This window comes from Zalophus californianus, chromosome 2, assembly GCF_009762305.2.
Source record: "Zalophus californianus isolate mZalCal1 chromosome 2, mZalCal1.pri.v2, whole genome shotgun sequence".
Taxonomy (NCBI): Eukaryota; Metazoa; Chordata; class Mammalia; order Carnivora; family Otariidae; genus Zalophus; species Zalophus californianus.
The window spans coordinates 203,372,160-203,398,661 of record NC_045596.1 but is presented as its reverse complement, the minus strand read 5'-3'; the positions used below and the strand labels follow the sequence as shown (position 1 = coordinate 203,398,661).

Below are 26,502 nucleotides of genomic sequence, written 5' to 3'. Positions count from 1 at the left end.
AGAAAATCAATTACAGAAAATTTTTATAAAATATTTATTCTGTGTATTTGTGGCTCCTATGTATAGTTTTACAATAATGACCTTTCAATTTCACATCTGCTGTGTCAGATCAGTTTTAAGGAATTACTCTTGAAAGCCTTTGGCAAAACTGAGCTTACTCTCTGCCTCCCCCAATATCCAGACACTACCTTTTCAAGTCTGGTGTGTGAGTTTTAGGCAGTAGGCAACTCTTCAGTAACAAAAGTTGCTCATAAAATCAGATCAGGGGTCTGGAATTACCCTTCGACTCAGATATCTAGAGGCTGGGATTCCATGATGTGTCATTTATCTAGTGGACAGTGGTCATCAAAATTTTAGGTGTAGGACCTCTTACTTCCTTCCACAGAAGAATCGCTTCCACAGAAATCCACTTCATGAACATGAGCAAGGCAGAGCACTCTTGTTGAATGGTTGAAGTGAGGATGATAATCCTAAAGTCCTTCCTAAACCCTCAAAGAATTGGACCCTGCCACCCAGACACAGAATGCTGGGGTCCTCCTGATCACAGATGGGAAAGCTGTGTGCCAGAAGACACTTCTTCAGACATGGACTTCCTCATGCTCCTGCAAAAACACCTATCTCTGTGGACTCCAATGGGCCCAATGCACTGACGGTACTTTTGCTGTCTCGGTTTCCAGCGCTGCCAACAGCAAATGGTGCCCTAACCACTATGCTCTCAGCATAACTTATCATCCCATTTTCCAAACTCCTCATTGGCCAGTGCTCCCCTACTCCCACTCCAATCCAGACACACACTGGCACACATTATCTTTCCACCCACTTGACTATTCTCTATTCTCAGCACGGAATTAGCTGCCCTCCCTCTAACTCACCAAACCTTCTTTCCAAACCTGCCTTAAATTCTCATTTGAAAAAGAGGCCCTTACTAGTGCTTTACCTGGTAGCTCTCCACTCCAAGAAACACAGTGGGCCTTCTTTACCTTCTTTTTCATGCTTCCTTCTTTTAAATGTATCCTCAGATCACATTCAAGCACCCTCAACAAGAGTATGGAACTTGGCTCATTTTATTTACACCTATTGCTTCTGCTTCCCCAGAACACTGCAAAGATGTTTTGTTTATTTCTGTCATTTACCCAGAGAGGACTGTTGAGTCTCCAAATGTAATTGTTGATGTGACTATTTCTTCTTTCAGCTCAATCAGATTCTTTTTCTTGTATTTTGAAGCTCTGTTTTTAGGTGTACACACTTAGGATTGTTGTATTTTCTTGGTGAATTGACATTTTTCTTAAGAATTATTTATTTTGAGAGAGTGAGAATGAGAGAGAGAGAGAGTACATGAGAGCGGGGAGGGTTAGAGGGAGAAGCAGGCTCCCCGCTGCACAGGGAGCCCGACGCGGGACTCGATCCCGGGACTCCAGGACCATGACCTGAGCTGAAGGCAGTCGCTCAACCAACTGAGCCACCCAGGCACCCCGAATTGACTCTTTCATCATTATGTGATGTTCCTTTCTATCCATGGTAAATTTCCTTCTTATAAAGTCAACTTTTTCTGATATTTCATTTATAGTCCTACTTTCCCCTGATACCTAACCTTGACAACCACTCATGTGTTTTCTTTTTTTTTTAATTTTTTTATTGTTATGTTAATCACCATATATTACATCATTAGTTTTTGGTGCAGTGTTCCATGATTCATTGTTTGTTCATAACACCCAGTGCTCCATGCAGAACGTGCCCTCCTCAATACCCATCACCAGGCTAACCCATCCCCCTACCCCCCTCCCCTCTAGAACCCTCAGTTTGTTTTTCAGAGTCCATCATCTCTCATGGTTCGTCTCCCCCTCTGACATACTCCCCTTTTCTTCCTCTCCTGTTATCTTCTTTTTTCTTTTTTCTTAAAATATGTTGCGTTATTGTTTCAGAAGTACAGATCTGTGATTCAACAGTCTTGCACAATTCACAGCGCTCACCGTAGCACATACCCTCCCCAATGTCTATCACCCAGCCACCCCATCCCTCCCACCCCCGACCACTCCAGTAACACTCAGTTTCTTTCCTGAGATTAAGAATTCCTCATATCAGTGAGGTCATGTGATACATGTCTTTCTCTGATTGACTTATTTCACTCAACATAACACCCTCCAGTTCCATCCACGTCGTTGCAAATGGCAAGATCTCATTCCTTTTGATGGCTGCATAATATTCCATTGTGTATATATACCACTACTTCTTTATCCATTCATCTGTCGATGGGCATCTTGGCTCTTTCCACAGTTTGGCTATGGTGGACATTGCTGCTATAAACATTGGGGTACACGTACCCCTTCGGGTCCCTACATTTGTATCTTTGTGGTAAATACCCAGTAGTGCAATTGCTGGATCGAACGGTAGCTCTAATTTCAACTGTTTGAGGAACCTCCATACTGTTTTCAAGAGGGGTTGCACCAGCTTGCATTCCCACCAACAGTGTAGGAGGGTTCCCCTTTCTCCACATCCCCGCCAACATCTGTCGTTCCCTTACTTGCTAATTTTAGCCATTCTGACGGGTGTGAGGTGGTATCTCATTGAGGTTTTGATTTGGATTTCCCTGATGCCGAGCGATGTTGAGCACTTTTTCATGTGCCTGTTGGCCATTTGGATGTCTTCTTTGGAAAAATGTCTGTTCATGTCTTCTGCCCATTTCTTCATTGGATTATTTGTTCTTTGGGTGTTGAGTTTGATAAGTTCTTTATAGATTTTGGATACTAGCCCTTTATCTGATATGTCATTTGCAAATATTTTCTCCCATTCTGTCGGTTGTCTTTTGGTTTTGTGGACTGTTTCTTTTGCTGTGCAAAAGCTTTTTATCTTGATGAAATCCCAATAGTTCATTTTTGCCCTGGCTTCCCGTGCCTTTGGCGATGTTTCTAGGAAGAAGTTGCTGCAGCTAAGGTCGAAAAGGTTGCTACCTGTGTTCTCCTTTAGGATTTTGATGGACTCCTGTCTCACGTTTAGGTCTTTCAACCATTTGGAGTCTATTTTTGTGTGTGGTGTAAGGAAATGGTCCAGTTCCATTCTTCTGCATGTGGCTGTCCAATTTTCCCAACACCATTTGTTGAAGAGACTGTCTTTTTGCCATTGGACATTCTTTCCTGCTTTGTCAAAAATAAGTTGACCATAGAGTTGAGGGTCCATTTCTGGGCTTTCGATTCTGTTCCATTGATCTATGTGTCTGTTTTTGTGCCAGTACCATACTGTCTTGATGATGACAGCTTTGTAATAGAGCTGGAAGTCCGGAATTGTGATGCCGCCAGCTTTGCTTTTCTTTTTCAGTATTCCTCTGGCAATTCTGGGTCTCTTCTGATTCCATAGAAATTTTAGGATTATTTGTTCCATTTCTTTGAAGAAAGTGGATGGTATTTTGATGGGGATTGCATTGAATGTGTAGATTGCTCTAGGTAGCATTGACATCTTCACAATGTTGATTCTCCCAATCCATGAGCATGGAACGTTTTTCCATTTCTTTGTGTCTTCTTCAATTTCTTTCATGAGTATTTTATAGTTTTCTGAGTACAGATCCTTTGCCTCTTTGGTTAGATTTATTCCTAGGTATCTAATGGTTTTGGGTGCAATTGTAAATGGGTTAGACTCCTTGATTTGTCTCTCTTCTGTCTTGTTGTTGGTGTATAGGAATGCCACTGATTTCTGTGCATTGATTTTATAGCCTGCTACTTTCCTGAATTCCTGTATGAGTTCTAGCAGTTTTGGGGTGGAGTCTTTTGGGTTTTCCACATACAGTATCATATCATCTGCAAAGAGTGAGAGTTTGACTTCCTCTTTGCCGATTTGGATGCCTTTGATTTCTTTTTGTTGTCTGATTGCTGTGGCTAGGACTTCTAATACTATGTTGAATAGCAGTGGTGAGAGTGGACATCCCTGCCGCATTCCTGACCTTAGGGGAAAAGCTCTCAGCCTTTCCCCATTGAGAATGATATTCGCTGTAGGTTTTTCATAGATGGCTTTTATGATATTGAGGTACGTACCCTCTATCCCTATACTCTGAAGAGTTTTGATCAAGAAAGGATGTTGTACTTTGTCAAATGCTTTTTCTGCATCTTTTGAGAGGATCATATGATTCTTGTTCTTTCTTTTGTTAATGTATTGTATCACGTTGATTGATTTGTGGATGTTGAACCAGCCTTGCAGCCCAGGAATAAATCCCACTTGGTCGTGGTGAATAATCCTTTTAATGTACTGTTGGATCCTATTGGCTAGTATTTTGGTGAGAATTTTTGCATCCACGTTCATCAAGGATATTGGTCTGTAATTCTCCTTTTTGATGGGGTCTTTGTCTGGTTTTGGGATCAAGGTAATGCTGGCCTCATAAAATGAGTTTGGAAGTTTCCCTTCCATTTCTATTTTTTGGAAGAGTTTCAGGAGAATAGGTATTAATTGTTCTTTAAATATCTGATAGAATTCCCCTGGGAAGCCATCTGGCCCTGGGCTTTTGTTTCTTGGGAGATTTTTGATGACTGTTTCCATTTCCTTAGTGGTTCTAGGTCTGTTCAGGTTTTCTATTTCTTCCTGGTTCAATTTCGGTAGTTGATACATCTCTAGGAATGCACCCATTTCTTCCAGGTTATCTAATTTGCTGGCATAGAGTTGCTCATCATATGTTCTTATAATTGTTTGTATTTCTTTGGTGTTGCTTGTGATCTCTCCTCTTTCATTCATGATTTTGTTGATTTGGGTCATTTCTCTTTTCTTTTTGATCAGTCTGGCCAGGGGTTTATCAATCTTGTTAATTCTTTCAAAGAACCAGCTCCTAGTTTCGTTCATCTGTTCTACCGTTCTTTTGGTTTCTAGTTCATTGATTTGTGCGCTGATCTTTATGATTTCTCTTCTCCTGCTGGGTTTAGGCTTTATTTGCTGTTCTTTCTCCAGCTCCTTTAGGTGTAGGGTTAGGTTGTGTATTTGAGACCTTTCTTGTTTCTTGAGAAAGGCTTGTATTGCTATATACTTTCCTCTCAGGACTGCCTTTGCTGTATCCCAAAGATTTTGAACAGTTGTGTTTTCATTTTCATTGGTTTCCATGAATTATTTTAATTCTTCTTTAATTTCTTGGTTGACCCATTCATTCTTTAGTAGGATGCTCTTTGGCCTCCATGTATTTGAGTTCTTTCCGACTTTCCTCTTGTGGTTGAGTTCTAGTTCAAAGCATTGTGGTCTGAAAATATGCAGGGAATGATCCCAATCTTTTGGTACCGATTGAGACCTGATTTGTGACCTAGGATGTGATCAATTCTGGAGAATGTTCCATGGGCACTCGAGAAGAATGTGTATTCCTTTGCTTTGGGATGGAATGTTCTGAATATGTCTGTGAAGTCCATTTGGTCCAGTGTGTCATTTAAAGTCTTTATTTCCTTGTTGATCTTTTGCTTAGATGATCTGTCCATTTCAGTCAGGGGGGTGTTAAAGTCCCCCACTATTATTGTATTGTTGTCAATGTGTTTCTTTGCTTTTGTTATTAATTGCCTTATATAATTGGCTGCTCCCATGTTCGGGGCATAGATATTTACAATTGTTAGATCTTCTTGTTGGGTAGACCCTTTAAGTAGGATATAGTGTCCTTCCTCACCTCTTAAATCTAGTTTGTCTGATATAAGGATTGCCACCCCAGCTTTCTTTTGGTGTCCATTAGCATGGTAAATAGTTTTCCACCCCCTCACTTTCAATCTGGGGGTGTCTTTGGTTCTAAAATGAGTCTCTTGCAGACAGCATATGGATGGGCCTTGTTTTTTAATCCAATCTGATAGCCTGTGTCTTTTGATTGGGGCATTTAGCCCATTTACATTCAGGGTAACTATTGAAAGGTATGAATTTAGTGCCATTGTATTACCTGTAAGGTGACTGTTAACTGTCTGTTGTCTGTGTTCGTTTCTGCTCTTTGCTGCTTTTAGGTTCTCTCTTTGCTTAGAGGACCCCTCTCAATATTTCTTGGAGGGCTGGTTTCGTGTTTGCAAATTCCTTTAGTTTTTGTTCTGGAAGCTTTTTATCTCTCCTTCTATTTTCAATGATAGCCTAGCTGGATATAGTATTCTTGGCTGCATATTTTTCTCGTTTAGTGCTCTGAAGATATCTTGCCAGTCCTTTCTGGCCTGCCAGGTCTCTGTGGATAGGTCTGTTGCCAATCTAATGTTTCTACCATTGTAGGTTACATATCTCTTCTCCCGAGCTGCTTTCAGAATTTTCTCTTTGTCTCTGAGACTCGTAAGTTTTACTATTAGATGTTGGGGTGTTGACCTATTTTCGTTGATTTTGAGAGGGGTTCTCTGTGCCTCCTGGATTTTGATGCCTGTTTCCTTCCTCACATTACGGAATTTCTCTGCTATTATTTGCTCCAATATACCTTCTGCCCCCCTCTCTCTCTCTTCTTTTTCTGGGATCCCAATTATTCTAATGTTGTTTCGTCTTATCGTATCACTTATCTCTCGAATTCTGCCCTCGTGATCCTGTAGTTGTTTCTCCCTCTTTTTCTCAGCCTCTTTATTTTCCATCATTTGGTCTTCTATATCACTGATTCTCTCTTCTGCCTCATTTATCCTAGCATTTAGTGCCCCCATTTTTGATTGCACCTCATCAATAGCCTTTTTGATTTCGACTTGGTTAGATTTTAGTTCTTTTATTTCTCCCGAAAGTGTTTCTCTAATAACTTCCACGCTTTTTTCAAGCCCAGCTAGTATCTTTAAAGTCATGATTCTGAACTCTAGGTCCGACATCGTACTAATGTCCGTATTGAGTAGGTCCCTGGCTGACGGTACTACCTCTTGTTCTTTTTGCTGAGGTGATTTCTTTCGTCTTGTCATTTTGTCCAGAGGAGAATAGATGAATGAGAGAACAAAATGCTAACAGGTTTACAACGTCCCCAGCAAATATACTGTATACAAATCAGAAAAGACCTGAAACCAGGGGAAAAGAAAGGGAAAGAAAGAAAAAAGAAAGAGAAAAAAAAAAAAGATAAAAACAAAGCAGAACAATACAAAAAAAGCAGAATGTGATCAAATATGATCAGGCTAGTGCATAGATCAGTGCCACACACTAGATTTTGGGCGTATTATGGTCTGTTAGAAAAAAGTGCCTCCTAAAATTTTAAAGGAAGAAAGACATATGTACAAAATAAGGGTTGATACAATGAACGGATGGAAGATGACTGTAAAGATGAAAATTATAAAAGATTTTATAGAAGGACTTGATAAGATAAGAAGTTGTTTGAAAAAAGATCTTTTATTTCCGTATTTCCTGACCCCGTCACTTGACTGCTCCATTTTTCCACCTTTCCAACAAATTCCTATGCCAATGCCCCGTGATTTCATTCCAGAACCCAAACAAGGAGGGAAGATCTCCCACCTTATTTCCAGAACATGACAAAACTCTTAAAACTCTTGAACTGGGTAAGTCCAAATGCTGTGGGGTGGATGTCACGCACACATTTACCTGCCGAAGCTGGTTAAAACTTTTACTCCAAGGAACAACATTTGAGAGCTTCCTCAAGAAACCCAAGCTCTGGATGTCAGAGTCATCACAGAGAACAGGCCCCCAGAGATGCTGGCTCTTCACCCTGCTTTCTTCCCCCAACCCTCCCTGGCCCTGCCTTACTTAGAACTCCCAGGGCTCTCTCCTTTCACACACACACAGGGAAGAACAAAATGTGGCCTCACTTCATGCCCAGCACCCCGCAGGAGAAGCTGCCGACCCCACCAAATCCTGGAAAGGGCCTGGCTGCCACTGGAACTCAGGCCTCCTCTCCCTCATCTCTCACAGCTCCTTCAGACAGGGCCAGGGAGGAAGGCAGCTGCCCGTGCCTGACCCGGAGCACATACTCCAGCACTTGAACCTTGCTGGTTCAGCATGGGCCCTGGGACCCCACGGGAACTCGTAGCGGTCAGGGTCACTGCCAGGCACCTGCCGGTACTCCAGGTAACCTTCCTGCACTCAGACTTTGGTGAGAGCTCCCTGGGCTCCCCATAGACGATGTGCTCCTGACCGGCATACACCCCCATGACCCCCAGCGTTTCCCACACCTCCTCCTCGGGGGCACGGTCACCATGCAGGGGGCTCACCCCCAGGACCAAAACCAGGAGGCCGGTCTTGGGCATGCCATGCTCACCGCTCAGCATCCCATCACAGATGAGACCCAGGACATTGACCAGGTTGTAGGAGTGGTCACTACGGTCCATTTTCTTCACGGCCATGAGAAAGACCAGCCGCATGCACTCGGAGGCTTGGCCCAAGATCACTGGGAAGTAGTCCTGGTAATCTTTGCTGACGATCTCGAGCATCTCTGCCTGGCGGGTCAGCTGCTTGTTGCGGTATTTGAGGAGCAGGAACTCCACCAGGGCAGCCACTTTCACGTGGAGTTTGTCCTGGAGAGAGGTTTGCGTGACTTCCGGCTCCTCCCAGGTGCTTGAACCCTCCTCATCTAAGCTGCTGGGACCTCCTCTTCCCCAGCCCCCGACAGCTGTGCTTCCACCAGGCCCTGGGCCAGGCCTGGGTCTTCCTCCATTAGGTCCTGACCCCCGGTTTTTTAAAGCAGGCCCCCAGCCTCTGTCAGACCAGGATGCGGACATCCTGACACACCGCCTGTGGACTTGGCACAAACAGGCCTCCCAGGGCGGACAGCAGGGGCAGGCTTCAGTGCGTTGTCCCTGTTCTGGAGTCCAGGTCCCTCCCTGAGCCCTCCCTCAGGGATCTCAGCATGAGCCGCAGCACCGCTGATGATGCGGTCTCTGCTGTCTCCAGGCCTGTTCCCGCAGACCAAAGCCCTCACTGCCATGAGAGCCACGGGCAAAGACTGTGGACGTCGCGTCAGGCTACACAGTCCAGGGATTCCCCGAGATGGATCCTTCGGGTCCCTTAGCCCTACCCTCTGTTCCCCATCTGGACTCCCTGGATGGCTGGTGCCCTCATCCCTGCTCCTGAGGGCCACTCCTCACAACAAGCGCTCAGTGTGTCTGGGACACAGTGCAGAATTCAGGACACACCTCATGTCACCGTTGTCTCACCCAGAGGCCTCCCAGGACTGATTCCCTACTGGGTCCAGGGTCCTTCATTCCTCCCTCTGGTCCTCACCTTGACTCCTGACAGAACCTGGGCCCTCCTGCCCCCGTCCCCACGCTTGTGTGCGCGTGCTTGCCTTTGGCATTTGCACAATGATGGTCGGGAAGGCATCAGAAGCAAGAACCAGCAAACTTCTATCTCTTCAGCTTCTGACCCCTGTTCCTTGCTTCTTCCGTTCTTGCGCCTCTCCAACCCATCCCTAGGGCAATGCCCTGTGATTTCGGTCCAGAGCCCAAGCAAGTAGGCAAGGTGTCCAGGCTGGTGTCCAGGGCATGAAGAAAAACTTTTTCTTAAAGGTATTTATTTATTTGAGAAAGAAAAAGCACACACAGGGAAGAGAGAGAAGCAGAGTCTCCACTGAGCGGGGAGACCCATGTGGGGTGTGATCCCAGGATCCTGAGATCCTGACCTGAGCCGATGGCAGACGCTTAACCAACAGAGGACCCAGGAACCTCATGAACATGATACAACTCTTAATTCTTGGACTGGGTAAGAACAAATGCTGCAGAGTGGATGGTACTCACACAATCAGCCCCTGAAGCAGCTGAAACCTTCTATGGCAAGGAATCCCACAGGAGAGCTTCCTCAAGGACACCAAGCTCTGGATGTGGGAGTCATCCCAGGAAACAACCCCCCCCCCACCCCCAGGAGGCTCCTTGCCCTGCTTTCTTCTCCCAACCCTCCCTGGCCCTGCACTCCTTAAAACGCCCAGGGCTCTGTCTTCACGGGCACACACAAACACACACACAGGGAAGAACCAGCAAGTGGCCTCACTTCATGCCCAGCACCCCGCAGGAGAGGCTGCCGAACCCAGCACAGCCTGGAAAGGGCCTGGCGGACCCCAGGGCTCAGGCCCCCTCTCCCTAATCTCTCACAGCCCCTTCAGACAGGGCCAGGGAGGAAGCCAGCTGACCGCGCCAGACCTGGAGCAAATACTCCAGCATTTGCAACTTGCTGGTTTCGGCATGGGCCCTGGAACCCCACGGGACCTCATAGCAGGAAGGTCACTGCCGGGCACCTGCCAGTACTCCACGTACCCTTCCTGCACCCAGACCTTGGTGAGGAGCTCCCTCGGCTCCCTGTAGATGACGTGCTCCTGGCCGGCATACACCCCCATGACCCCTAGCATTTCCCACACCTCCTCCTCGGGGGCACAGTCACCATGCAGGAGACTCACCCCCAGGAGCACCACCAGGAGGCCAGTCTTGGGCACTCCATGCTCACCGCTCAGCATCCCATCATAGGTGAGGCCCAGGATGGAGACCAGAATGTAGGAGTGGTCGCTGGGGTCCACTTCCTTCACATCCATACCAAAGACCAGCTGCAAGCACTCGGAGGCCTGGCCCAAGATCACAAGGAAGGCATCCAGGGCATCCTGGCTGACGATCTCCAGCATCTCTGCCTGGCTGGTCGGCTCCTTGATGTGATACTTGAGGAGCAGGAACTCCACCAGCTCGGCCAGCTTCCCCTGGAGTAGGTTTTGGAGCCCCGGCTGGGCTTCTTCAGGCTCCTCGCGGGGGATGGCACCCTCCTCATCGGACCTGCTGGAGCCCTGGTCAGGCTGGCTGCAGGCAGTGGCTGCTTGGGCAGTGGGGGAGGGGCAGGCACTCAGAGAGCTCTGGGGACGACTCTGGAACCCAGCAGCAGACCCCTCCTCCGAGGGGACCAGAAACAGGGCAGAGCAGGAGCCCGATGGGGCGGCGGACTGGGAGGAGGCCAAGGTGGAGAAGGAGGAGGGGGTGCGGGGGACCTTCTCCTCCCCAGCCCCCAACAGCTGTGCCTCCATCAGGCCCTGGGCCGGGCCTGGGTCTTCCTCCAGCTTCCAGAGCTCACTCCTCTGACCCATGGGCATGGTGTTTGTGTCGGGCTGAACCTGAAGAAAGAGGTGGGATGGCTCCTCAGGGTGCAGCCCAGGTAGCAGAGGCCTGAAGTCCTGGAGCTGACAGTGTGCTGCGTCGGACTTGGGTGCTGAGGGGTCCCCTCTGGGGTGGGACGGGCGAGCCCCTGGCTCCAGGCACAGAGCAAGTACCTCACCTTGACCACTGGCACTCACCTGCACCTCCCCTGCTCTGGGACCTTAGAGGCTCCTGCCTCAGACCTAGGCCTCGACTCTGAATTCTGGAAGCCCCTGGAGAAGAGGAGGAGTCAATTCGGGGTGCAGACACGAGCACAGCCCCCGGCCCCCAGTGGGGCAGGAGGGCTGGGGCGGACTCTGTGAGGTCCCCATCCGTCCAAGCTGGGTGGTCCCCTCCTTGGCCCCTCAGGGGACTGCTATTTCCCCTGGCAGGGCCTGGGCCGCACCCCCGCAGCCTGAGGCCACAGGATCACAGCAAGACCGCCCAGCCCTGAGACCCCACAGAAGGTAAGCCAGGGGGCCCACCTCTGCCCACCCCTGCCAGAGGTCTAAGGGCTCGTCTCGGGATCCCAGGGACGGCCAAGCTCGGGTGCCGTCTGTGCTGGGATGGGCGCACCTCTCCGTCTAGTCCTTGACCCCACGGAAGGCCTGGGAATACTCCGTGTTGACTGGAGGCCACCCTCCTGGTGCCAAGGCCTCATCTCTGGGAGACGCCAGAAGGAAAAGTCAGTTGAAATAACTTGGCCCACCGATCGCCGGTCTCCCCATGGCTGGCAGCAGCCGCAGGGTATGCCTGGGCCCTAAGGATCCTGCTGTGGGAGGCATCCCCTCATTTCTCATCTGCCCCCCACCATCAGGGCCAGACCCAGAGCCAGGGCACCTGCCTCCTCTGCTACCGGAGTCCAGACCCTCAGGCCCGGGCACTCTCCATCCTGAGAGGAAGGATCTGGGGAGGAGGAGGGACTCAGCCTGACAGGCCCCACCCAGGGTTCCCAGGGCCTCCAGGTAGGGGCTGCACAGACTTCTGGGCCATCCCTTCCTGGTCCCAAGGGGTTGGTGGGGAGTCACTCACTCCTCCGTCGGGTGTCCCCACACTGATTTCTTGGCAGGAGCAGGGACTCCTGTGTGTCTCCCAGGTGCGCTTCCCCAGATGACCTGACCCCGACCTCTCCCAGCATGATCCTCACCTCCCTGAGAGCTCCGAGAAGAGGGTGAGGAGCCAGCACGTCCTCATCCACGGCCACGTCTCCATCCACCCCCTCAGCCCCCGGCAAGATCCCAAAGGGCTGGTAGTGGGGACAGGCCCCTCTGTCCTGGGGTGGGGATGCCCTCAGGCCCACAGGACGCTAATCTTCTTTCTTCCTGCCAGGGCCTGCGCTTCTTCCAGGTCCCCAACGTGAGACAGAAGGCATGTGCCCCTCAGACCAAGACCTCAGCTCCCCGAGGACTCCCGCCTTCTGGCCCATGAGACGAGCGAGCATGCATGCCAGGTTGGGCCCCCGCTGACCGATCCTCCCTGGTTCAGGCACGGCCAGACTCCGGTGCCCTGGCTTCTTTGCTGAGATGGGGTGGAGGGGGTACGGCCAGTCCTCCCCCAGGGTCCTCACCCTGACTCCCAACCGGACCCGTGCCCCGCCCCCGCGACCCCGCACTCCACCCTCACACACACACAGGCCCGCCCCACCCCAGGCCCGCTCCTTCTCACCACAGGCCCTCAGGCTCTAACAGCCAGATGTGGACCCCTGGACAGGAGGCATGGGCTCCTTCTCCACAAGGGTCCTCCTCCATGGCCTGTCCGTACTGCGGCCCAGTCAGTCCTCCCTCTGGTCCTCCCCTTCCATCCTGGCAGGACCGGCTCAGCCTGGGCGGCCCTGAAGCCTGCTCCTTCCACCCAGACCCCAGGCTCTAGGAGACGTGGCTGGGAAGTCAGGGCACGCCCTAGGTGACCATCTGGCCCCGGGGCCTCCCGGGACCAAATCTGTTCTCTGTCCCCAATCCTGCAGTCCTCCTTCCGGTCTTCGCATTTCCACCCAGCAACACGTGGGCCACCGCCCCCCACCCGCATAATCGAGGTAGTGCTCCATCCAAACGGCCAGGGGTTCTCGGAGGCCCTGAGGCCAAAGTGGCCACGCACTGTGTGGTCTCTTCCATCCCAGGAGTCTCCCATGGCTGAATCAGGGCCGCGGTCCTGCGGGCTCCCTGGGGAGTCCCTTGGGGGTCCTCACTTTGAGCCCTGGCAGGTCCTAGGCCACTCTGGCTGCTTGTCCCCAAGCTGGTCTGCCATCACCAAGGCCCTCCCTGCCCTGAGCCCCCCGGGTTAAGTCTGTGGCTAACACGTGTGGCCACGAAGCCCAGGGCTTCCCAAGGCTGAGATGGGGTGTCCAGGTCTCTCGGGCCTTCTTCTGATCTCCACCAGGACTCCCTGGGTGCCTATGCCTCTGCCTGTCCCTACTGCCTGCGGATCGGCTCCTGGGCACCAGGGCATCCCGTGTCTGGGACACCGGATGGGCAAGTGGGGGACACACAAGCGCACGCATGAACACAATTGGGGTGTCCCCGTCCTCCACTCAGGCCTCTAGGGACTGACTCTGGGCTGGGGTCCAGGGTCTCTCAGTCCTCCCTCTGCAACTTCAGCGTAAACCCCAACAGGACCTGGGCCTGCCCCTCTGCCCCCTGAGCGAGGCCCTGCTCCTTCGATCCACCAAGGACCCCAGGTTCTCGGGAGACCCAGATGCAGAAGTCGCCGCACTGGCCACGTGTCCCCATCCCGCCCAGGGGGGGCTCCCTAGACTGACATCATGGGTGGGCTTCTGCGGGGCTCCCCTCTGTCCTCCTGCCGGGTTTATCCCTGGCCTCCCCAAGCCACCCCCCCAGCACTGGTTGACCAGGGCCCTCCCCTCTGCCCACATGAGCATCTGCTCCTTTCATCAGGGCCTCACCTCAGTCTCTCTGAGACACGGACTCAGAAGTCCAGACTCACCGTGTTTCAATCAGCCCCCCTCCCCCCAATGGACCTTCCCTGACTGAGGCTGTGCTGGGGTCCAGGTTCCTTCACTCCTCCCTCTGCATCCTCACCATAAAGTCCAGCAGGACAAGAGGCCTCCCCTCTGCCCAACGAGGGAGGCCCTTTTCCTTCTGCCAAGGCATCCAGGGTCTTTGAGACCCAGATGCGGAAGTCAGGACTCACCACGTGTTCCCAACACCCCCCCCCCTCCGCCGCCCCGGACCTTTCCAGACTGAGGCTGGGCGGGGGTCCAGGGTCCCTCAGTCCTCTCTCTGCATCCTCAGCGTGAAGCCCAGCAGGACCAGGGCCCGCCCCTCTGCCCACCCAAGGGAGATCCAGCAATTGCACTACTGGGTATTTACCACAAAGATAGAAATGTAGGGATCCAAAGGGATGTGCACCCCAATGGTTATAGCAGCAATGTCCACAACAGCCAAACTGTGGAAAGAGCCAAGACGACCATCGACAGATGAATGGATAAAGAAGATGTGGGATATATACACAATGGAATATTATGCAGCCATCAAAAGGAATGCGATCTTGCCTTTTGCAACGACGTGGATGGAACTGGAGGGTGTTATGCTGAGTGAAATAAGTCAATCAGGGAAAGACATATATCATATGACCTCACTGATATGAGGAATTCTTAATCGCACGAAACAAACTGAGGGTTGCTGGAGTGGGGGTGGTGGGGGGGATGGGGTGGCTGGGTGATAGACATTCCATAGGGTATGTGCTATGGTGAGTGCCGTGAATTGTGCAAGACTGTTGAATCACAGATCTGTACTTCTAAAACAAATAATGCAATATAAGTTAAGAAAAAATAAAAAGAAGATAGCAGGAGGGGAAGAATGAAAGGGGGGAAATAGGAGGGGGAGACCAAGCATGAGAGAGGGTGTACTCCGAAAAACAAACTGAGGGTTCTGGAGGGTACGGGGGTGGGGGGATGGGTAGCCTGGTGATGGCTATTAAAGAGGGCACGTTCTGCGTGGAGCACTGGGTGTTATGCACAAACAGTGAATCATGGAACACTGCATTAAAAACTAATGATATAATGTATGGTGATTAACATAACAATAAAAAATTTTAAAAAAACAAAAACAGCTCCTGGATTCATTAATTTGGTCTTCTTGGGTTTTGGTTGTTTTATAGTTTAAATTTCATTTGTTTTTGATTAATCTTTATTTTTTTTCTTTCTACTGGCTTGGTTTTTATTTTGTTTTCCTAGTTCCTTTAAGTGTAATGTTATGTTTTTTATTTGATATTTGTCTTGCTCTGTGATGTATTCCTGTACAGTTATAATGTCTCCTCTTAGAATAGTTTTGCTGCATTCCAAAGATTTTGGATCATTGTAGTTTATTTTCATTTTTCTCCATATATTTTTTGATTTCCTTTTTTAGTTCTTGTTTCATCTATTCAATATTTGGTAGAATGTTATTTAGCCTCCATGTATTTGTGCTCTTTCCATCTTTTTTTCTTGCAATTGCTTCCTAGTTTCATACCATTGTGGTGAGAAAAATGCATGATACAATTTCAATCTTTTTGAATTTGAGACTTTTTTGTGGCCTAACATAGGATCCATTTTGGAGAATGCCTCATGTACTGGAAAAGATTGTGTATTCCAATATTTTTTAAATGAAATGTTCTGAATATATCCGGTAGGTCCATCTGGTACATCGTGTTATTCAAAGTCATTGTTTCCTTGTTGATTTTCTGGCTAGATAATCTATCCATTGATGTGAGTGAGGTCTTGAAGTCCTCTATTGTATTACTGTGATTACCTTCCTTTATGGCTCTTAAGAGTTGCTTTGTGTATTTCAGTGCTCCTATATTGTGTGCATAAATATATTGTTTTACGTTTTCTTGTATCTTTCAGCACTTTTAATGTAACATGCCACACCTCTCTGGCCTGCAAAGTTTCTAAGAAATTTATTGATAGTTTTATGTCATTTCCCTTATATGTAAGTTTTCTTTTCTAGTGCTTTTTAAGATAATTCTCACTTTATCAATACTATTTTGCCATGAGGTGTCTTTGTTTGCACCTCCTTGCTTTGATTTTTTTGGGGGGAGGGTTTCTTTGTGCCTCCTGGATCTGGATACCTCTTTCCTTCCCCAAATTAATGAAATTCTCAGCTATTATTTCTTCAAATAAATTTTCTGCCCCTCTTTCTCTCTCTCCTTCAGGATTCTTTATAAAGTGAATGTTATTAATCTTGATGATACGCTGAGTTCCCTTCACCTTGTCACATACTTTATTATTCTTATTTTCTTTCTTTTTTGCTGTTCATCTTTGTTGTTTTCCATTAATCCTCCTTTAGCTCCCTGATCCATTCCTCTGCCTCATCTTATATGCTATTGCTTCCCTCTACTGTATTTTATTTCAGTTACTGAGTTCTTTATCTAAGTCTGGGTCTCTTTTCAATATGTTCTGTCTTTGTCTCACTGAGAGCCTACAGTCTTTTCTCAAATCCCATGAATATCTTACAGCCATTACTTTGAATTTATAACAGTCATATCGATTATTTCTCTTCATTTAGCAATTTGATGCAGTTTTGCCCTTGTTCTTTTGGGATATATTCCTCCATCTCATTATTATGTGTAACCCTCTGTGCTTGTTTCCTATGTATTTGGAAAATAAGCTACATTTCTTGACCTTAACAGTCATGGCTTTTTGAAGAAGAGGTCCTGTGTTGTCCAGCAGCACAATGCCCCGGTTCACCAGAACCAGGTACTCTAAGGAGGTCTCTATGTGGATTGTGTGCACTTTACCATCATGACTGACTAGAGTTTCCTTCAGTCCATTTGGCTGCAATTGACAACTGTGCTTGTTACACCAAGAAGGTTTTTGACCCTGTGCTGTGAAGGGACCAGCCTGCTCCAACATGTGCTAGAAGTTGGAAGGTGACAGCAGTCAGGAAAATGCCTGCCTTAAGCTCATGTGCAGGGGCTACTTGAAGGATGATATCCTTGCCGTGTGCCTTGAGGCTCCCAAAGTGGGCAGTAATAGCAGTCATACCTGCTATGGCTGCCCTTGCCCCAATTTTTAATTCTATCTCATTATGATAAGGAAAGCTAGTTTGTATGACTTTACCCTTCTTAAAATGTTGTTAATAAATGTTTACTGTTCTTATATAAGGTCTATCTTGGAAAATGTTCCATGTTCCCCTAGAAATCATGCCAAAATTTCTATATATATTTAATATCTCTGGGTTTGGTATACATATATTTATAATTGTGAAATGTCATTATTATTGTTATGTGTCCTTTTCCTTTCTTACAGTTTCATGTTTGTGTGAATTTAGTATAAATGCCACTGATCTCAATCGGTTTCTACTTCAGCACAGTCTATTTTTTTTTATTGTTTCATTAACAATCTATCAACGTCTGTCCTTAGAACTAAGGAGAGTATCCTGTAGGCAGCATAGTTATTTTCTCTTTTTAAATCCATTCCATTCTGTCAATCTGTATCTTTTGAATGGGACATTTAATAGGATTACTGGTGGGAAAATAACTCAATGCCTTTTTGTTAAGTGTTTTCTTGTTATAGCTATTGCTGTCCCTCATTACCTTTTTTAATGCCTTCATTTTGTTGATTTTTTTAATAATGGGATGCTTTTATTTACCTCCTATTTCCTTTTGTCTGTAGTTTATTGATACTTTGTCATTACCATAGTGTATTTGTTTGCTGGGGCTGCCATATCAAAGTATCACAACCTGGGTTGTAATTAATAATAGTTAATTTTCTCACTTTTCTGGAGGCTACAAGATGGACGTCAAGGGGTTGGCAGAGTTGAATTTTGTTGGGAACCCTTTCCTTGGCTTGTAGACATCCATCTTCTCTGTCTGTCTTTACACGGCTGTAACTCTAAAAGTGTCTGTATCTTAAACTCCACTTATATGAAATCACGTATATTGGATGAAGGTGACCCATATGATCCATGTTGACTTAATTGCCTATTGGAAGTACTATTTCCAAATACAGACACTATAAAATAATGGAGGTTAGGATTTCAACATATGAATTAAGAGGGGACCCAATTCAGTCCACAACACATGTGGATTACAAAAAAATGACTTCTACAATACATTACGTTACTGATATCATAGATGAGATTTTTGTATGTGTGGGTCCATTAATATGTATTTATAATAATTTTCAGGTTTGGTTTTTCAAATCTTATAAAAGAAGTAAAGGTGGACTTCTGTGTGTTTTGGTCAAGTTCTCCACACACAAGTCACTTTTAAATTTCCTTAGACTCTCATCCCTGCATTTTTTTTTCTAGAATTCTTGGATTTGTATTAAATGTCTCTTTGTTAATGTCTTGCTTCCCCCACAAATTGTAGCTCACTGTTGCTTTAATGATCCACTGCAACTGTCCCTGCCATCAGAGGCCTTCCAACTATGCCACTTTACCCATCACTGTTCTGAGCCAGGGACAGACAGAAATCATATGGAGATCCGTCCACAAGTCAGTACTTTATAAGCAAGTATGTTCTTCTTTTGTCTAAATGATGGAACTGAGAATTAAGAAGTGTCCTCCTGACTAAACCACACTGCTCCAGCTGGGGGTATGGCAAGGGGAGGCACAATTCCACAAAATTTCCCAACATTTTGAGTAAGGACTTTTTCTTGGTTAAGGATTCACGCGGCTTTTGCACCTTTTTAGCTGGTTTCTGGAGTTCTGACAAAACTATGTTTGTCCATATGTTGTGCTTTATGGAGTGTCTGTGGGAAATGAGGGCTGGCACATTCTAGCCCACCATCTTCATGTTTTGTCCAAGATTCAAGGGACAGATGTGTCAGCAAGGTTTTAGTATGCCTGAAAGAATGTCATCAGATATACTGATTTATCTAATCTGTTCTCCTCATGACACATCTGCTCTTACTCCCTTCCTAGGATGTGATCAAAGGAAACCAGATACTGTTCCATGTCTATATTGTCATTATTTGTGTGAATTTAAAGGGGCATCTGTATCTAAAGTGATCTCCTGACTTTCCCTTGGTATGGTTTTTGGGCTCAGACACCCAAATGTGTGGATGCAAACTGTGTCTCGTGTGGTAGAAAAACAGGCATTTGTTAAGTAAGGTTGGGAGTCTACCCTCCAGCTGGGAGGAAGTCAGCCATGAACAGTGATGTGATTGCATTGGGCTGGATATGTGCTTGGAGAAATTTGCTGTATATAGTAGGAAATACCTTCTTTAGTTTCAGAGTCTTGTCTTGGTGGAGGGAAAAGAATCTTCACAGTAACAATCACTCAGCTATCTGATAGGTGTTTAATCTGCTGAGTCCTCTGAGGTAAGTGAAAAGAAATTTGCAAATGACACTATAGATAAAGGGCTGGTATCCAAGATCTATAAAGACCTTCTCAAACTCAACACCCATAAAAAATAATCAAGTCAAAAAGTGGGCAGAAGATATGAACAGACACTTCTCCAAAGAAGACATACAAATGGCTAACAGACACATGAAAAAATGTTCATCATCATTAGCCATCAGGGAAATTCAAATCAAAACCACACTGAGATACCACCTTACACCAGTTAGAATGACAAAAATGGACAAGGCAAGAAACAACAAATGTCGGAGAGGTTGTGGAGAAAGGGGAACCCTCTTACACTGTTGGTGGAAATGCAAGTTGGCACAGCCGCTTTGGAAAACAGTGTGGAGGGTCTCAAAAAATTAAAAATAGAGCTACCCTATGACCCAGCAATTGCATCATGGGTATTTACCGCAAAGACTCAGATGTAGTGAAGAAAAGGGCCATGTGCACCCCAATGTTCAAAGCAGCAATGTCCGCAATAGCCAAGCTGTGGAAAGAGCCGAGATGCCCTTTAACAGATGAATGGATAAAGAAGGTGTGGTCCATATATACAATGGAATATTACTCAGCCATCAGAAAGGATGAATACCCAACTTTTACATCAGCATGGATGGGACTGGAGGAGACTCTGCTAAGTGAAATAAGTCAAACAGAGAAAGTCAATTATCATATGGTTTCACTTATTTGTGGAACAAAAGGAATAGTAGGGAGGACATTAGGAGAAGGAAGGGAAAAATGAGGGGAGTAGAATCGGAGGGAGAGTTGAACCATGAGAGACTATGGACTCTGAGAAACAAACAGGGTTTTAGAGGGGAGCGGGGAGGGGGGATGGGTTAGCCCGGTGGAGGGTATTAAGGAGGGCACGTACTGCATGGAGCACTGGGTGTTATACAAAAACAATGAATCATGGATCACCATATCAAAAACTAATGATGTAATGTATGGCGACTAACATAATAAAATTAATTAATAATAAAAAAAAGAAATTAGAGTGCTTTGATGAGTTTCCTACAACATATATTGAAAAGGAAAATATGCAATTATATTTAAAGAGATACATTTCAGTTTGATGATTATGTAGTGTGAATTCTATTATGCATCTGACATGCATTTACTCAAGTGGGAGTATTTCTTAGGTGGCTATGTTATCATCATATTGCTTAAGTGATTTATGTGAAAAGAATATAGAGTTAAGTATTTGAGATTTATTTGGTCTTATATCACATATGAGTCATCCCAGGTTTAAAGACAAAGGGGATGAAGACCACCTTGTCACAGTGAGATAGGGCCAGAGTCTGGTACCAGTGTGTACTTCTAATGTAAGAAAGCATGACCCTGGAACATCCTTGTATTCTTGATGGGGCTAGTGAACCATTTTTTTTCTAGTAAACATTTTTGATTCTTTCTTCTCTAAACCATAACATTTTGCATTATATTAAGCACAAATTCATATCTAACAATATTTTTGAAATAATGAAAATATTTAAAACAGGTAAAGTATTTCAGGAATTAGGAGCCCTCAGTTTTCCATTATCGACGGACAGAATAGCTTTCAGTCTCTCTTCTCATCCCCAATGTGACTGGGTAAAAAGTCCATGTGGTCACCTGTGGAAAGCTGAAAGGCCTAACCTACTCGTCAAACCCTTGCTGCCCACTGCTGGCCTGCCAAGAACCCTGTCCCCTCTCTCCAGAGAAAACAAAGTCACTCGGATTGAGGGGGGTGGATTCTCGCATTGTGACCAGCGAGGGTGGGGAGCAGAGGTTCACTGAGGTCTGGAGGGCTGGGTTCTGGGGTCTCAGAGCTCAGAGAGCACGTGACATGTCCCTTCCACTCACAGATGGGAAATGGATGTCCAGAGAGGGGAGGAGTTGGCCCGCAACCACAAAACCCCATCTCGAGCTCTTCTCCAAGTGCCGTTTCAGGGGACAATCCCCCATTTCCAGAAGGTAGCAACTGGGGTTCCAGGCCCCAGATAGAGCCACAGCCCATACCCCATTCGAAAAATGCCCAGGTTCTCCTGGGGCTGCATGCACCCTTCCACCCAGCGACCACACGAGCCATCAGTGGTGAGGTTGTGGACAGGGGACTCGGCTGCCAGTTTCTCCCGCTCTAAAAGGGGACAGTGTCCCGCATTCTGGTGGACATTACCACTAGGCACCACATATGTCCCCTGCACTTCAGAGACCACTGAGGAAATGACCTGCCGTGTCCCTACCCCTGTGAGAGCCCCTCCCATACTCACCTTTCTCTTTCAAGAATCCCCAGCCAGCCACCCAGCAGGCCTAGGGAACTCGAGGTGGGCCTGCGCTAAATTGGGGCAGGCAGCCCCTTCCGATGAATTGCCCACAGGGAACGGGAGGGGTGTTCTTCATGAGAGCGATGTCATGGTGATCTAAACTGGGGATGTATTTCTCATGAATGATGATTTTCTCAACATATCTCTCCTGTTGAGGCAGCTTTACTGGCTTTTCATTCCCATACACAATTTCCCTTGTTCCAAAAATCAGTCTCCAGTCATATACTTTTCTGTGGGCACAGAGGCAAGCCAGGTCATCCTCAGAAAGGACGGACTTGACAGAAACCTCTGGTGACCATGATCCTCAGAGCCCTCCTCAGCAAGGGCCTGGGACCACCCACTCATGGTCTGGTTGCCACAAAGCCCAGAGCCCCGGGGAGACTGCGTACAGAGAGTCCTGGAGAATGTCCCTTTCTGGGAAGAGCCTTTCTGAAGACCCCCCTCCACGTGCTCCCACACGTACTTTTTGGAGAGGAAGCAGTGGGCAGCCGTAAGCAGCCAATGGGAGTTCAGCAAGGTGCCTCTGCACGCATGGTACATTCGGTTATTATGGGACATGAATACCTGGAGGCTGACCATCCAGGGCCAGGCCCCGATTGTTGCATCCTGCCCTCCGACGACACGGCCACTTCCCGGTGGGTTCTGCCTGAACCATAACCCACAGGGGGCACTGGGGAGAGACCAGGGGCACAGTTCAAACCAAGAAGAGGCACAGCCTGTACTCGCAGCTGCACGATGGGGGAATCAGGGCTAGGGGGCTGGGCAAAGTGTGGCAACCGGGAGTGTGGAGGGTCCGAGGGGGAGCTGCTGAGGAGAGGTGCTGTCAGGGTGGTAGGGAAGCCAGAAGCTGCAGACTTCAGAACTGGTTTTGAGGAGTATGAGTTCTGGGGTCTTGTGGGTGAAGCCCCAAGGCGAGGAAAGAAGGCACGGTAGGAAGCAAGACGGATGATAAGGGCCCTAGAAATATGGGAGATCCCGAGGCAGGGGGGAGGCTAGAGGAGGTGAGAGAGAGGTGTAATGGCTTGAGGTCTTTAGAGCCAATTCTGGGCAGGAGACTCAGGAAAAAGCCACAGGGGTGTTGGGGCTGCAGTGTGGGGTTGGATGGTGGCAGGAGGAGGGAGAGTAGCCAAGGCAGGTCCAGTGATCCCAGGTGTGGGGAGCAGCGGGGGTCCAGGGGAGGAAGTTCTGGGAACTGGGGAGAGGCCACAAGAGTTTGGGGGTAACTTGGGGTCTGTGAGAGTCTAAGGTGGAGGCCCGACCCTAGAAGAAAGCTATGACAACACCCTGGGGTCTTTGGGGTCAGCCACAGGAGGAGCACCTCACTATCCGTGGGAAGAAAGGGGTTTCTAAAAATTGGGATTTGATGTGCAAGAGGCAGTGAGGTCAGTCTCTAGGTGAGGGAAGGGCCCCAGCGTCTGTGCTACGGGAGGCATAGCAGCCCGGGGTCAGCCCTGGGGTCTCTCAGCTGATGAAGCTGGGAGCAAGGATGGTCTGACTTGGGAATGTGGGTCGCACCCGTGAGACCCCGGGGACTACTACGGCCCAAGCTTGGCCTCCTTCCTAGTCCTGGACAGAGGGCGTCTGGGTGGGGCTTGCTATTCAGAAAACACCCTTTCCACCCCCCGGACGTGTCCCTTACACATACTTACACAGGCGTTATCTTTGGCAACCACAGACACTGCCAAGGCCAGCAGAACGGCAGTTGGCAGCATCTCTACCATACTCCTGCCCCAGCCCGGCCTGGAAGCCCAGTGACCTCACACAGCTCTGTGGCCTCCTGACCAATCAGCATGGCTACATCCCCCTCCCCCACCCCAATAGTCAGACCAGGCAGGAGCCCTTTAGCTTAACCGGTCCAGGCTGAAACAAGATGCCAGCTTTCTGTACAGGCTCCTCTGCAACCCTCGGGTGATGGGGGCTCATGTGCAGCCCCCTCCCTCTGTCCCAAGGCCAGGATCTTCATTCCCAGTTACCCTTTGAAGGCTCTGTATCATCTGAGGATCCAGTTTTGTGCAGTGTCAGGGTCTGCCCCTCATGCAAGCTGCAACCACAGTTCCTGTTCCAAATCATGGGTTGAGGGGCAGTTCTGTCCCTCTGTGTCAAGATGATGCAGCATGTCAAGGTCACAGGGTGTTGGGATCACCAGATTAATCGATCCTTGACCCTGTGTAGGGCAAATTGTCTTTCCCTCTTCCAAGTACATACTATCAGCACATTTTTCAAAGAGCCACTTTGAATTTCTCTAATTTAGGACTACAAAGCCCACCTTTCTATTCACTGCTGAGTATCACAGGGTCTGGGGTTTCCTACCTGAGTGTCTCCAGGTCTCCTCTCTGGGACCTACATGCAGGAAGATGTGTCTCCTATACCTGAGGGTCAGGAATTCTCACCACAATCACCTGAATATCCTGAGGTTTCATTTTTCTGATTGTCAGGAGACGGCATCTCACCGACGGGAGCATGACAAATGCTCACCTCACATACCTGCATGTGAAGAAGTTTCACCTTCCTGTAGGAGTGTGAGGAGATCACACCTCCACCTGCATGAAGGGCAGTGTGCCCTCCTCTCCCTGAGTGTAAGTTCTCCACCAGACCATCTGAGCATCAACAGGTTGTCCCTCGCCTACCTGTGTGTCAGGACACCTCATAGCTTCTTCCTGAGTGTTATGAGTTTTCAGATTGTCAATTGAGCTTTATTCTCCTACTAACTTTCTAACTGCATGTCACACTTTCTCAGCTCACATAACTTTCAGGAGGTCACATGCCCTTCAACTGAATATACAGTAGGTCTTATATATCTTTACCTGAGTATCAGGAGCCATCATCTCCTAACGCTAAACCTAACCCCTACCCCTACCCCTAGCCCTAACCCTAGCCCTAACCCTAACCCTCACCCCTCACCCTCACCCTCACCATAAACCCTAACCCTAAACGCAGACTGATCTTCTCCCTGTCCTGAGTCGGACTCCACTGATGCCTCCAGGTTCACTGGCCCAGCCCTGAACTTAGCTGGGCCCTGAGAGGGAGTCTGCATTCCAGGGCAGCTGGGTGGGAGGGGTATTCAATGACCTGTGCGTCCCCAGATGTCCTACCCACCTGGCCTTGCACCCTAAGGCCTGCCACCCAGGGTGGGTGTGATTGCGGGGCCCAGTGGACTTTGGGGCCACAGAGCAGTCAGCTGTGGTGAGGGAATGTGGGGGACCGGTCAGGTGCAGAGCCATGGGGCTCGTGTACATCTGCCACAGGGCTGGGTCACCGTACAGCTGCTGTGTGCAGGTCCCCTTTGCATACCTGGCCATGACACACCTGGCTGGCCCTCTCGGTGGGGAGGCCTGGGTGCCTGGTGCACCTGTCCCCCACCTACCCATGGAGGAGCGGCCACGTTCAAGCGTTTCCAAGTCCAACCCTCAGCGACAGTTGGGAACCTGGGTCAAGAGAGGCAGGGACTGGCCCAGGACAACTGAGGGGTGCAGAGCCCAAGGAGCAGGGCTGCTCTCCAGTCCTAGGCCAGACCCAACCCTCCCATGAGGTTCGCTTTGGGGGTGAGACCCCCTCAGATCCTCGGGGAGAGCTACCCACCATGTCCCATGTGGGGACATGACCTTGGCATCCCCAGGCATGTAGAGGCATGTGCACCTGCACACCCACACACACCACTCTGACTGCCCAGCTGGGGTCAGAAGGGGAGGGCACCCTGGGAACGAGGTGGGGACAAGGGGGAAAGAAGAAAGAGGTTGGAGACAGCTGGGCCATGGGGCAGGGCATCAGGACTCCTGGCAAGGACCCAGATCCAGAGCATGGGGAGGGGAGACAGGCCAGGCTGATGGTCAGGGGTCTCCAAGGGGCCAGGGGGTTGCCAGGGCGCTGGAAGATGACAGGGTCTGGGTTCCGGTGTCCACCTCCACCCTGCGAACTTGGGAGTAGGAAGAGATACCCACCCCCAAGTCCAGAGGGCTATAGCACAAAAGGCCTCAGCTTACTCTGATGTCACTTGGGCTGCAGAGATGTAGTGTCCCAAGGGTCCCACAGGCTTGTAGAAGAGCCTGTTGGCCTTGGATATCCATCCCCGACCCCCTGTGATCCCAGTCTTGGGAAAATGTTTTCTAACCCCTCGAGGTCCTTCTCAGCAGAGGACAGACTCGGGGCTTGGGGGGCTGAGGACCTGGCTACGCAGAAGGTGGCAGAGCACTGGGCCCCCAGTCTGGAGACCAAGGTCAGGGCCCTCCTTGTTGCAGCCTCAGGGTCCCCATGTGGAAGAGGATCCAGAATCACTGCTCCGGTCAGGTTGAGGAGGCCTTAGGAAGGAATGGGGCACCAGGACCGGAGAGGGAAACGGGGACAAGGGAGGCTTCTGAGGTTTCTCACATCGCCCATGGAACCCACAGATCCTGCTCCTGGGAGAGACAGACACAGAGACAGAGAAGGAGACAGAGAATGAACACAGGACAGAGGGAACCAGGAGAAGTCATAGACTTTCCTCCACCAGCTTGGAAATGACATCCCGGCATTTTGTGCCATTCTATTCCGGAGAGCGCCGTCACATAGGCCATCCACCCTGGAGGGGAGGGGATTCCACAGGGATGTGTGACCAGGATTCAGGGGTGCCAGGGGCCACTGTGGGGACTGCCCAGCACACGGGCACAGACGAGGCCCTGGGACCTGAGCCTAACCCTAATGGGAGCCCCTGGAAGTCTGTGTTGTGAGAGGACAAGGTCAGAATCAGTTCATTCCTACCTTCCCACGGGGGCTGGGACACAGGCAGGAGGGGGGTGGCTTTGCCTGGATCCCAGAGCAGACCCAAGCCCCTCTGAGCTGTGTTCCATGCCAAGCCCAGCTACTTGGCTCATCCTTGCATTGCCAAGTATGCACCAGCCTCCTGTGAAGGCAGGTATGGAACATGTGTAGAGGTCCTACCCCTGATGGCGTCC

The 26,502-nt window shown here is 48.8% G+C and overlaps 1 protein-coding gene and 1 pseudogene across 1 annotated transcript in view; both read right to left on the bottom strand.

Moving 5' to 3' along the window:
• Window positions 1–7,747: 7,747 nt before the first annotated feature.
• Window positions 7,748–26,502, bottom strand: part of LOC113936884 — a 76,018-nt gene continuing 57,263 nt past the window's right edge. The window contains 2 exon segments of the mRNA XM_035726291.1: window positions 7,748–10,102; window positions 10,105–10,969. Coding sequence (XP_035582184.1) covers window positions 9,960–10,102; window positions 10,105–10,969 — 1,008 coding nt within the window. The 3' untranslated portion in view covers window positions 7,748–9,959.
• Window positions 7,772–8,635, bottom strand: LOC113933913 (annotated as a pseudogene).